General features: G+C 44.5%; 1 protein-coding gene across 1 annotated transcript; it reads right to left on the reverse strand.

Annotated features, from left to right (window-relative positions):
• Positions 1–1,739: 1,739 nt before the first annotated feature.
• On the reverse strand, positions 1,740–9,949 carry LMO2 (LIM domain only 2). Its single transcript, XM_075048311.1, has 4 exons — positions 9,669–9,949; positions 9,377–9,554; positions 5,481–5,696; positions 1,740–2,739 (listed from the first exon to the last, which is right to left on the reverse strand). Exons 1-4 carry the CDS (start codon positions 9,673–9,675, stop codon positions 2,520–2,522), a joined length of 621 nt encoding a protein of 206 aa, XP_074904412.1. The 5' UTR covers positions 9,676–9,949; the 3' UTR covers positions 1,740–2,519.
• Positions 9,950–11,949: the final 2,000 nt, after the last annotated feature.

Consider the following 11,949-nt stretch of genomic DNA (forward strand, 5'->3'; position numbering starts at 1 on the left):
CCCACACCCCGACCTGAAGACCGGTTGCACACCTCCGCCCTGCATTAGCATCCTGGGTACATCCACCAAGCTGTGTCAACTAACAGGGATATTGAGACTTCGTTTCTACCTCGACTGAGTATTTGCAAGGAGCCACTGAAGGTGGAGACGATAGCTGTATTTTCCCTGGGTACATAGCTTTCTTGCTTGTGCTGACAGGGATACATTTTAGGCTAAGAATTATAATTATAACCAGCTGCCTGTGGCCTCCAGAGGTCAGCATATCACTTGAGAAGAGCTAAATCACAGAGCCCTCAAACTATACTTTTCAAGCATGATCTCATTATGTATACTTTCCAATTTCACTGGTAATAAGATTTAAAGGCTTTGTCCCCAACGCTAATTGTGACAACAAAAGCAAGAAAAGAAAGAAGAGCTCTCAGAATATCCACTGTAAAATGCAAAATGTTGTCATTGGTCAGTACTGCCACTTGGATGAGAGATCCCTTAGTTTATTGAAAATAATCAGACAAATAGAGATCCATATGCTTAGGTGCTATTCCTTACATGTAAGTACTGATGGGGTGAATGGGCACGCCAAATGTCTTCTGAGTGCACTGTCAGACTTGTTCAACTGTGTTATAAGCTTTATTTTTTTAGTACATTTGAACACAATGTGTTGTTCTAGTGACGCTCTTGAAAATGGTAATGTAGAACCAGAAACCATACAGAGATGAGAAACAGAGATTATCAGAGGCGTGAAACAGCTTTCATGCAAGAAGGAACTTAGACTATTCATCTCAGAAAAAATAAGTTGGAGGGAATATGATACAGGTCTTTAAATTCAAGAACAGTGGAAAAAAGGCGATAGGAGATGACTATTCATTCTCTCTCACAACACGGTGGTCAACCAATGAAGTTATCAGGCAACAGGTTTTGAAACAAACACAGCATAGAATTAAACGGTGAAAATCACTGCTTTGGGACTTTATGGAGGCCAAAGAGTCAAAAAAAGGGACTAGGCAAACTCACACAGAATGGGTCTGTGGGTCAGTGCTCAGCGGAGGGCTCTGAAGGTGAGCTCCCACGAAGATCACGGGACTTCCCTGCAAGCTGGAAAGGCTTCACACGGACATCACTCCCTGCTTACCCGAACATCCACTACTTGTCTCCATGGGAGTAAGGTAGCGAATGTCCACTTTCGCCTGATGAGGTGTACTTCTCATGTTCTTCGTATTACTATAATGCTAATAAACTTCCTTTTGCTTAAGAAGCAAGTGACAACAGTCTTTGCAGGAAAGGCTCTGAACTTAATTCTTTCTAAAGACTATCAAGTATTGATTTGCTGTAGTGATACTGTACTGGATTCAGTAACCCAGAGCAAAATCAGGACGAGGTACCTTTCTAAGAGACCCTAATCTTACATGGACTCCTCTGAGATCAGGTAGCTTCTGTCTTTGTTGCAAAGTAACACTCAAATGTATTTCTCTGTGGACCACCAGCCTCAAAACATCCTCATAAACACCAAAGAGCCTCAGTGTCACCCAACACTATCTAATTTCTCCTTAGTGCGAAGAACTCTGGAAGGCTTACCGAGACCTCAGTGTTCTCACATAACTGCTTTGAAACGCAACCTTAAGTGGATCGAGCAGGCATCAGCCGAAGACAAAGTGTGGAAACCCTGCTACAAAAAAATAAAATAAATAGTACAAACAGAAAATCCAGCCCAACTCCAAAGAAAAGAAATAACAACGCTCAAATCTTCTGTTATTTTTATTAAAGCTGCAGAGTCTTACTACACACAACAAATATTTTATCGATATAATCTAAGTTAATAAAATAGTTGAACAACTCTTTAGATTTATATTTGTATAGAAATGATCTGTGGAACATCTCATCTTGAAACAGCAGTGCCCAAAAACCACTATTCAGCAGGATTTTTTTTAAGAAGAGTTTGGGACTAGAGGATGCACTGTTCATTCTCAAAGAAAAAAAAAATCCATGCAAAAATAACCCCCACCCTCTTCCCACTTTCTCTCCTACGCAAAGTGTAAGGCCATATAGAATGACCACGTAAGCGATGGCCCATTTCTTTCAGTGTCCTTCCTCATGTCTACATTAGGAGCTGTCGTCTAAACTCAGTAACTAAAACAAGACGAAAAGAAAATTCAATTGCACAATCCTAGTCTGCAGGTGACAAAGTCATAACATCTCTTTACAGAAGTCCCTACTCTTTTTCCAGTTACGAGAATTTGTTATCGCATTGCGTTTGTTCCCCAACTCTCGCCTACATGTCTGATGTCAGTTATTGTCCGTATACCTTTGTTAACAGAAGTCAGTCTAGCTACTATTGCTTTGGTCTCCCTTCTTCACCTATATGTAGTTTAGATTCTACGTAGCACTGCCTGCAAAGGGCCGACTCTGTGGTATTTCCCCCCCTTTTAGACAAAGCCCATAGCTCAAGTGATGATCTCCTCACTGCAGCTATGCATCGGTGTCACCCGTGAGATGTCTTTTCTAGGCTATGAGGCATGTCTTTGCTAGATCATTCCATTTATCTTAGTCCACTCGTAGATGTCCTGTTCACACACTATGTCCGAGTTGATGAGGAGGTATCTGTCCCCAACACAGAAATGTTTCTGGCAGGCAGCACATTTGAAGCATTCGAGGTGGTACACTTTGTCCTTCACCCGCATGGTCATCTCGTAAGCCCGGATTCGCTTGTCGCAGGAGGCGCAGAGGCCATCTTGGCCAAAAAGCCTAAAACAACAACAGCAAGAGAAGTAAGTGGAGTTCCTTTGCTGGGGAGCTGGGAAAAACCAAATCAAAACAAGAACACAACATCAGTGCCTTGATCCATTAGTCACAGTACTGCCAAGTTAGATAGAGGTCACGTGGAAAGCTGCCGAGCAGAACTCTCAACCTTGCAATATCAAAAACTGGAGTAGAAAGTCCAAGGTCCTCACCCTTTTTCAATATAATTGACTTCTCTGATCAATGACCTTAGCCCGAATTGCTGAGCAGCTTCATGAGGAGTAAAGGTTCCCCAGATCGTAGCGTAAAGTTGTGCCATGCTAATACTTCCACTTTTGTGATCGATAGAAATTACCTTTCCGTTGATAAATTTTGCCTATCTTCAGCTGTTGCTGTTGCAGTTTACAGAAAGGAGTTGACACAAGCCATGGTCTAAGACTCCCCTGTCTCTCATCGTTGCCTCCACATTGGAGAATCTTTCAAACCCAAATATTTCTATACCCATGAAGTCACTCCTGCTGGGTTTCCGAAGGATACAGGCTAAGACTTTCTAGATAGTTACGCTAGCCCAAAGAATTTTATGATGTGGACCGCTCTTTAAGCCACACTGAGAAACCCTACTGAGATCATGATGGTATTGTCTATTAAAAGGAGCCTCTAATGAATGCACTGGATATGTATTCCCCCCACAGCACGCACTACCATTCAGCTGGAGCAGTGAGACGTACTTAGCTATGTGTGAACGCCAGCCTTTCATGCAGTCTGCTGGCTACAGAGACTGTAAGTCAAATCATTAATAAATAAACATGATTTTTTTTTTTTTCTTAAAAGAGGGGAGAAATGCTACGTACTACTTGTTCAATGTATACACCTATTGAGTTAGACTTCTAAGTTTCCATACTAATTCTGGAAAGAGAGTTTTTCCACCTCCAACACTTCTCTTATGTGTGCTGTGCCTGCTTCATATCATCTTCTGAACTGGAAAAAGGATGCTTACTAAATTAAGAGAGATCTTTAAGGGGAAAAGACATCATTTCTTTTGTCTGCCAGGAGATGTCAGTGTTTACTTCTGCCCAACGAAAGTAATACTAAGGTTACACAAAGGTTGCCAAATTTTTCATTAACAAGGGAAGATACTATATGCTGCATTATTAAATAAATGAAAACGTTGAATTTCATTGCGAGAAAATACATTAACTGTATCACCACACTTTCTGTTGCTTCCATTTTAAGATGAAAAGTATTTGGAAAGTGTAATTACTGGATCGCTGCTGGACTGTCACGTATGCAGAACATTTACAAGCGGTCCCATTAGCAGAACTCAGTTCTTAGCTTCTGCTTAGCAAAATTCCCATCAGTACAGCTCAGGGACACCATAATTAGGAACTCCACTGAGAGTTTGGTTTAGTTGTTATTGGCAGGTAAATTAGGCCTCAGTAAAGTAGCTGAAAAAATACCAAATACCATTAATCTGTTCCACAGACCTCCTGACACATTAGGGATCCATTAGAAGAAATGGTACACAACCAGCACAGCAAAGATCAATCCACTTTAATTGTAATCAAGAACGTAACGATCCTTTGTTATCAATTTTTGTGAAATATCTTCATCTCAATTTAATCCTCCTACTTAAAAATTTTGGCAAAACAGGCAGAGAGGCGTTAATGAAAATAGCTGTAACGAGTGTATTTGTAGGACCTGATTCAGCACAATGTGCAAATTCTTGTCTATTCAGGACCAGGTGTAAGAATGCGAAAAATCCCCTGGATCCAAATTAGTGCGATCAAACTTTCCTGTACTGGCTGTAGCTTTGCAATAAACACACAGTACATTGCGTCTTTCTGCTTGAAGTGTCCCAGATAACTTTACCAGCGATGCAGAAAAAGGCAGAGATCAATCCGAGTATAAAAGGCAGTGACTTCAGACACCAAGCAGGTACAGCAGCCCTGCTGGCTAGTGGAATCAAGCATCTCTTACAGAGCTGATATTACCGCATCAGGAAAATGAATTGAATTCAGTTACCTTGGATACCGTGTTCTTAAATGAGAGAACTAAATGATCTTTCATCAGTCGCTGATCTTGGCACCTGGTTTTATATACCTTTCAGCTCCAAGGCAATGCTTGGAGAAGCACAGAACTTCTTAAAACCATTCGGGGGAACCGGTTCATTGTCAGCTCAGGGGGAGCTTGCTGAAATTCATCACCTTTTCCCAATTTCTCCTTGCCAGAATCCCGCGCTGACACTGCACGGTTCGCCTGGAACTATCGGGTTATGTCCATGCGGACTGACGAATGCCAACAACCCCAAAGTCCTAGGAGTTCTTACTATATTCTTCACATTTTCAGATAATTCTCTTTTGTCCACCGCATGTAGCAATGCTTTCATTTTCATAACAAAATGTGCTTTTTTTCCCAACAAGATTTTTAAGATTTAACCTATAAACAACTGTAAGTGACCTGATCAACACAGATAACCTCTGGATTTACCTATAACTTACTGAAGAACCCCAGCAGTCCCGTAAAGCACCTGTGCACAAACCCCCAGAATATGTGAGCCCATATCCTAAACCTGAGCCTGCAAACGGTGCCTTGTTACAGCTGTGACTGCTGCCAGGCTTTCTGTTTAAGAGCAACCAAAAATGAATCCTTTACGGATCTTTGCTCACTAGCTGTACTCATGAAATGGCTAAAGCGAAGCTGAAAGGCCAGAAGAAGGGGAGCGAGGGTGGAAGGAGTGGGCTGTGTACCTGAGATAGTCCCTTCTGCAGAGCTTTCTGCCCAGTTTGTAGTACAGCCGTCTCCCCACTTCTCCCAGCCTGCAGCCGCACAGGTCGCAGCTGAGGCAGTCTTCGTGCCAGTACTGATCGATGGCCTTCAGGAAATAGCGGTCCCCGATGCTCTGCTGGCAACCGCCGCATGTCAGCAGCGAAGGGGGAATTTGGAGGACTTCATCCACTGGCTCCCTGAGGGAAGGAGAGAAGCGTTGGAGAAGGAAAAGGTACCCTGAAAGCATCCGCGTGAGAAGAAGGAGAAGGAAAAACAAAACAAAACACAGGGTTGGTCAAGTTAGAACAGGGATTACATCCTCATTTTTTTCTCCCAGCAGCAGAAACGATTTATCCCCTTCTGACATGAGAGGGAGCAGGACTTCAATCTTCTTTTGCTTTTTAAAAAAACAGAACAGCTTAAAATGTAAGGAGTTAATATCCAAAAATTTGCTAACTAGTGTTTTAAATTTTTCTTCAAAGAATAATGCATAAACGTGACAATCTCTGTATCACTTGCGTGTATTCATTACTGTAGAGGCATATCCTACTTTACTAGGACATTGGTGTCTGTGTAGATACATCCTTTTTCTTCTACTGGACAGAACATGAATTGCTCAGTCATGTGTCTCAATCCATGCAGTTCTTATAAAAGAAATACCTTGCCCATAACATGATTCTTCCGTAATTAAAGATTGTACTTTTTCAAAAGTGCCATCAAAAAGCTGCCTAGATTCACCATTTCATAGAAAGGCTGGTTATGCCTGTGCAGACTGATGAATGCCAACAACCATGAACTTCTTACTATATTCTTCACATTTTCAAACAATCCCGGTCTGTCCACAACACCTAGCAATGCTTTCCTTTCCATTAAAAAAAAAAAGCTCTATTTTTCCCAACAAGATTGTAAAGATGTACCTATAAACAACTGTAAGTGACCTAGTCAACACAGATAATCTCTGGATTTACCTATAAATTACTGAGGAACCCCAGCAGTACCATAAAGCATCTGTGCATGAACCCAGAAATATATGAGCCCATATTGTAAACCTGAGCTTGCAAGCTTTGGCTGCAGTGCCGCTGGAAGCAAAGGGAATTTCTGTCTCCCCAAGGGCTAAAGGACTAGAAAAGGCACCTCAGGGATTTTACATGCAGTCAACTTTCCGTTGGGAAATGTAAATTTGAAGACTAAGTCTGGGGATGTCATTTCTCTGAACAGCATGAAATGAATAAATACAACAGATGAGACTGTTGCCCAACTGGTTTAAGTTTTGCTGCTGTTTTTGAGGCAGACAGAATTTTACCTCATTTAACTGCAGGACTGCTATTTTTTCCTTCAGCTAAGGACATGAATCCCCTGGGGTACGTCTATGCCAACATAGCTCAAACAATTATTTGGGATTTACACATCCCTGCGTGAAAAGAGGCACAAATCTTTACTGCGATATTAGCACTGACTATTCATGCACCTTATTTCTCTCCCTTTTTAAAAAGCTCTGAAATCTAGGATGGTTCTGGTAACACCTGGGGATAAAGCAAGAATTTTCTTCAAAGCTACTTTCTTAAGGAATTCTCTTCTTTGCCTTTTTGTGTAATTTCACAAGTTCTGAAAAAAAAAAAAAAAGAGCAGCAAAAAAAAATTAAAAGAAAGGTGCCTGAGCTCAGTTCTGCAAAGTTTGCAGCGAGCTGGTGCTGCCACTGAGGGCCTCATGCCAACCCCAGGGAAGTTAATAAAAAAACTATTGGATCAATCCTTTAAGCACTTGCTTAATTTTAAACCTGTGGCTAGTGACAAGGAAGGCGTATGTTTGCACATTTATGCTTCCCTGGATGATGACCCGGGTTCTCAATATCTGCTAGAGGGGAGCCCCAAATTTTTTCATACGTTATTTATTGGGTTTTTGCTCTAGCCCAGAGTCCCTCAGAGCTTTGTTTCTGTCGCCGGTCTGTCCTCCCTTAGTCTGGTGGGGGCAGAGGAGACCCACGCTGATGGAGGAGGCTCAGGCTGCTCCCAGTTTCCAGCAGGCAACAGGAAAAAATTATATTACTACTGCTTATTTACTGGGTCAGCAGTTTTCTGGGCAAAAATTACTTTCTTCAGCAGGGAGAAATGACCACTGGTCAAGAACTTCTGTGCTGAGAAACTGATTCTGCAGTTTTTATTTAGGCAAGCTGAGCCCTAAGATGTTATCTGATTATATTCTGTTCTGGTTTTCACTCTTCTAAGTTTAAACCGCTGTGCTCCGCAAGTTGTGTCCTGACATCCCTCTCCTACCAGCCCTCCGTCTTGTGAGTTTTTGTTAAAATCATGGGGAACTCTGTATGTGATGAGGCCCTAGTTTTTTCCAAGTTTATTCTTTTGGGCCCCATACTCCCTTTCCTAACATGTGGGCTCCACTCTGACAAGTTCTGAGAGCCTTCCAATAGAAGGAAATGCACACTATTATCCTTTATTATCCATTATTTGAAACTTCAGATGTACCCCAAAATATCTCATCTTAAGAGCGTTCAGGAATCGCGAGCCAGGTTTCTCTGAAAGCCCTAAACTCCGGAACGGCCTGGCGGATGTTTACGCAGAACAGAATTGCTGGTTTACACATTAGCTTTTTGATGTCCATAGATTTCTAAGCTAGCACTTAGGTCCCTAGAACACAAGGTAGGTAAATAAATAAAGGTTACGAGAACTTTGTAGCTGAAACCTGGACGTCATATACCTAGGAGCTTGGATTATCGTTTCTTAAAAAAAAAGATAAAATAAGAGAAAATGTAACATATAAAACATCAGGTGTGACACAGGAGGAACTGATTTAATCCCCAAAAGAAACAGTTCCCGTGTGTTCACTCCAGGCTTCAAGCAATGGCATTTTGAGTATCTCACAGGAAACAAACCGCAAATGACTCAAGTTTACTAAGAGCAATGTTTTAAGCGTTATCTGAAAACGGAGATTTTATAATTTTTTCTTCTTCTTCTCTCTTATCGTGATCCCAGACAAGCATAACTGCAGTTCTTAGCATGCACAGCGCTGAAATGACTCTGGGTTTATGCCGAGGGACCAAGGCTCTCGCCGGCGGAGGGACGGGACGGCCGCAGAGCACAGCCCGAAAGCCTGGATGGGGACACGAGAGCCGGTCCCTTCCCCGAGTGGGAAACCCACGGAGGGAAATTCTCCCCTTCCACACACCGTCGATCAAGTCTTTCTCCATGCCCTTGGCAGAACACCCTGCCCCCACCGAAGCAGTTTATACAAGCTCTTGAAAGTTGCATTATGAAAATGTGGAAGTTGGGCACCCACAGATAACAGCTCTGACCTTTCACTATAATCGGCTACAGCGACTTGGGCAGATCAAAGATGGGGCCGAGAGGGTCCCTCCAAATGAAAAACACCCTCCGATTTGGGAAGGGGGATGCTCTCCCTCTCCCCGAGCCTTTCCCAGCACCTCTGGCTCGGCTGAACGGCTGGAAAATTCCCTCTCCGGTTTGGGAGGGGGTGATGGGGGGGTATTTGCCTCTTCTCTACTGCTCCCGGCTGGTCTTTTCCCATAACTTGGGGAGCTCTCATCACCCCCCAACCCCACCACCAGCCCCCCCCGGGGTGGGCGTCCAGCAGCAGGGGGGGGGAAGCTGGGGCAACCCGGTACGGCTCGGCACGGCCGGGCTGGGCTGGAGGGGGGGGAGAAGAAGAAGAACCGGGGGTGTATGGGGGGGGGGCTGCTGCCGAGACCCCCCCAGTCCTCTCCCGGCTGCTGGGCAGGGGGCTGCCGGGCACACAATGCCGGGCAAGCGGCTCCGCGCTGGGGATGAGCGGCCGTGGGAAGGGTGATGGGGAAAGAGGGGTTTTGGGGAGGGGAAAAAAAAAAAAAAAAAAGAGGGCACTTACTCGGAAGGATCGAGGCTTTTCCTCTCGATGGCCGATGACATTGGCAGGGTCTGCTCCTTTGTAGCGTGCCTGTGGTGGGCTCTGCCCCCGCTGCCCCCGCAGAGGCTGTCTGCTCTGGAAGCCTTTTCACCGGCTGAGTTCCCCCTCCGCCCCCCAATGACATTCACAGGATTTCCTCCTGCAAGACCAAAGAGAGAGAAAGAAAGAAAAAAAAAAAAAAAAAAAAGAAAGAAAAAAAAAAAAAGATGGGGCTGGGGCTGCCTCCTCCCCCCCGCCCCCGCCGGGCTCTAACCTCCCATCCTCCGCCGAACCGCTCGCCGGGGCAGATCCCGCCGCTCCGACCCCGATCCCGAACCCGATCCCGGTTCCGGCTCCGGTTGCGGCGATGGGGAACGGGGAAGGGGGGGGGAACCGGGGACGGCGGCTGCCACCGCTGCCTCAGCCCGGAGCTCGGCGGGCTCCGCTCAGGCTCTTCGCCCGGGCGGCTCCGCACCCGCTCCGGAGCCCGGTGGGGCGATGGGCATCGCTCCTACTCGTAGTAATATTATGATTACTCCGTGGCTCGGCCCCGGGTCTCTGGTTTCATTTCCTTTTTCCTGATCACGATTCAAATACAATAGAAGGAAATCACACTTAAAGAGACAGCTGCCCGTTTCTTAACTGGACTCGGGGCGGGGGGGGGGGGGTTAGCGAGACGAACGGCCGCATCACGACTCGCTGGGGTCCTTAAAGAGACACAGCCGGGGCTCCCCGCGGCCGGGGCTGGGAGCTGACGTTGCGTTTTCCCATCGCAAGGGCGTTCGATAACACTTGCTGGGTGGGCAGGGGGGGCTGGGGTAGGTAGGCAACCTGCGAACGATCCCGAGGGCTGGGGGAAAAAAACCGGATCCGTCGTACTGGCTTCTTCTCAGCTCCACGCAGGACCGAAGCCACCGTCACCGTCTCCTCTCCCTCTCCTCCTCTTACATCTAGACGCACATGCCCACGCGCGCTCATGTTTTTGTACCGTACTTCGAGGTCCGCAGGCGAAGAACCGAAGTGTTCTTTCTCCACCTAGGATTCGAATTGGTCAACTGGGTCGTGTCTCCTTTACATCCCCCAGCGAACATTTATGGGCGTCTGCTTCTAGACATCCCCTAGTTCTCGGCAAGCCATATAACAAATTTATACCTCGACACCCTTCACTGTTAATGAGCTATAAAAGCCAGAGAGTACAAAGTATCGATCTGTAATCAATCACCGAGAAGCTAAAGATGGGAAAGTCTTGCCTGAATATCTCTGTTTCCCCTCCCACCCTTCCTCCTCTCCATCGGCACGGCACATCCCGGAAAGGACTGATTTACAGTGCCAGAGCAAAAACTATTACAGCAATTCGAGCATTTCCCCGTCTCTGTGGCATTAGAGACTGGCCGTTGCTGGAGGCAGAGCTCTGGACGAGATGAACTGCTCGCCCTGTTAATTCCTTTAAAAACAGTGAGAAAATAGCCGTAATAAAGCACTAGTGACCACTAGTAGAAATACTTCACTTCTGTATTAATTCCCAGAAGAGAAATGTATTTGATGTCTATTTTTATGACTACATTCTAATTTTTTCAGCTTTTTGGCAGCTAGGCATGTGATATCTGCAATACATTAATGAGCCCGATTCAAAGATTAGTAATGTCCGCGGAAGGACTGCTATTCATTTCAAGGGGCTTTGAACCAAGCTCTTGCAATACTTTAGAGCCATCACTGGTCATTAGAACACATCTTTCTTATTCTTTAAAAACATTATCTCCGGTGTATTTTAAGCTATTACAGTATGACAGTCACTCTTTTTTCTGTTAAAGGAAAAGGCTCTTTTGTTAGGTTTTCACAGACAGGACTGAATTATGCGATGACTATTTAATTTCTGATGTATTTACACTGTGATCAGAAAAGTAAAATGTAAACCTTTCCAGAAGACTGAATAATTAAACTCCTGCAAGACACACAGCCCCTCAAAAAAATGTGCTAGGAGCTTTATGATGTTGGTTTAAAAAAATCAGAAATTGAATCTAAAGGTGCATCAAAAACACGCATGAGGACTTCAAACATGGTAAAAAAAAGAAGACGACATTTCTATGAGCTTGATTTCTTCTGGCTCTGTGTCTCGAGGTTTAATAAAGTATAAACTCTGAGTCAAAATTTCCCTGATGATTGGGGTATTCATATTCTGAATAGCTCCTGATGGAATAAAGTGAACAATTCCATAATGACAGGTAAATTTTCTGGTTTGGGATGATAGAGTTGTCTATACACTACAGACATAATGGCATGCTGCCTCCCTTTCATCTTTTTTTTTCAAAAATTCACAGGAAATTAATACCTTTAAGACCTCTGTCCCTTTGTCTATCTAAAAGAGATCAGCTGGTTCAAAAGTTTTGGTGAGGGCCAAAAACATCGACACTGGCACGTAAGGAGTTACTTAATTCCTTAGAGAAACAACAGCAAAAATGAGGACTTAGCAGTACGGAGTGGCCAGCGATTATTGGCAAACACAAATTTTAAGCTTTTGCAACACCTGTATTCCTTACTTTGGTCAGACCTCCTCA

The sequence above is a fragment of the Buteo buteo genome, chromosome 16, assembly GCF_964188355.1.
Source record: "Buteo buteo chromosome 16, bButBut1.hap1.1, whole genome shotgun sequence".
Classification (NCBI taxonomy): domain Eukaryota; kingdom Metazoa; phylum Chordata; class Aves; order Accipitriformes; family Accipitridae; genus Buteo; species Buteo buteo.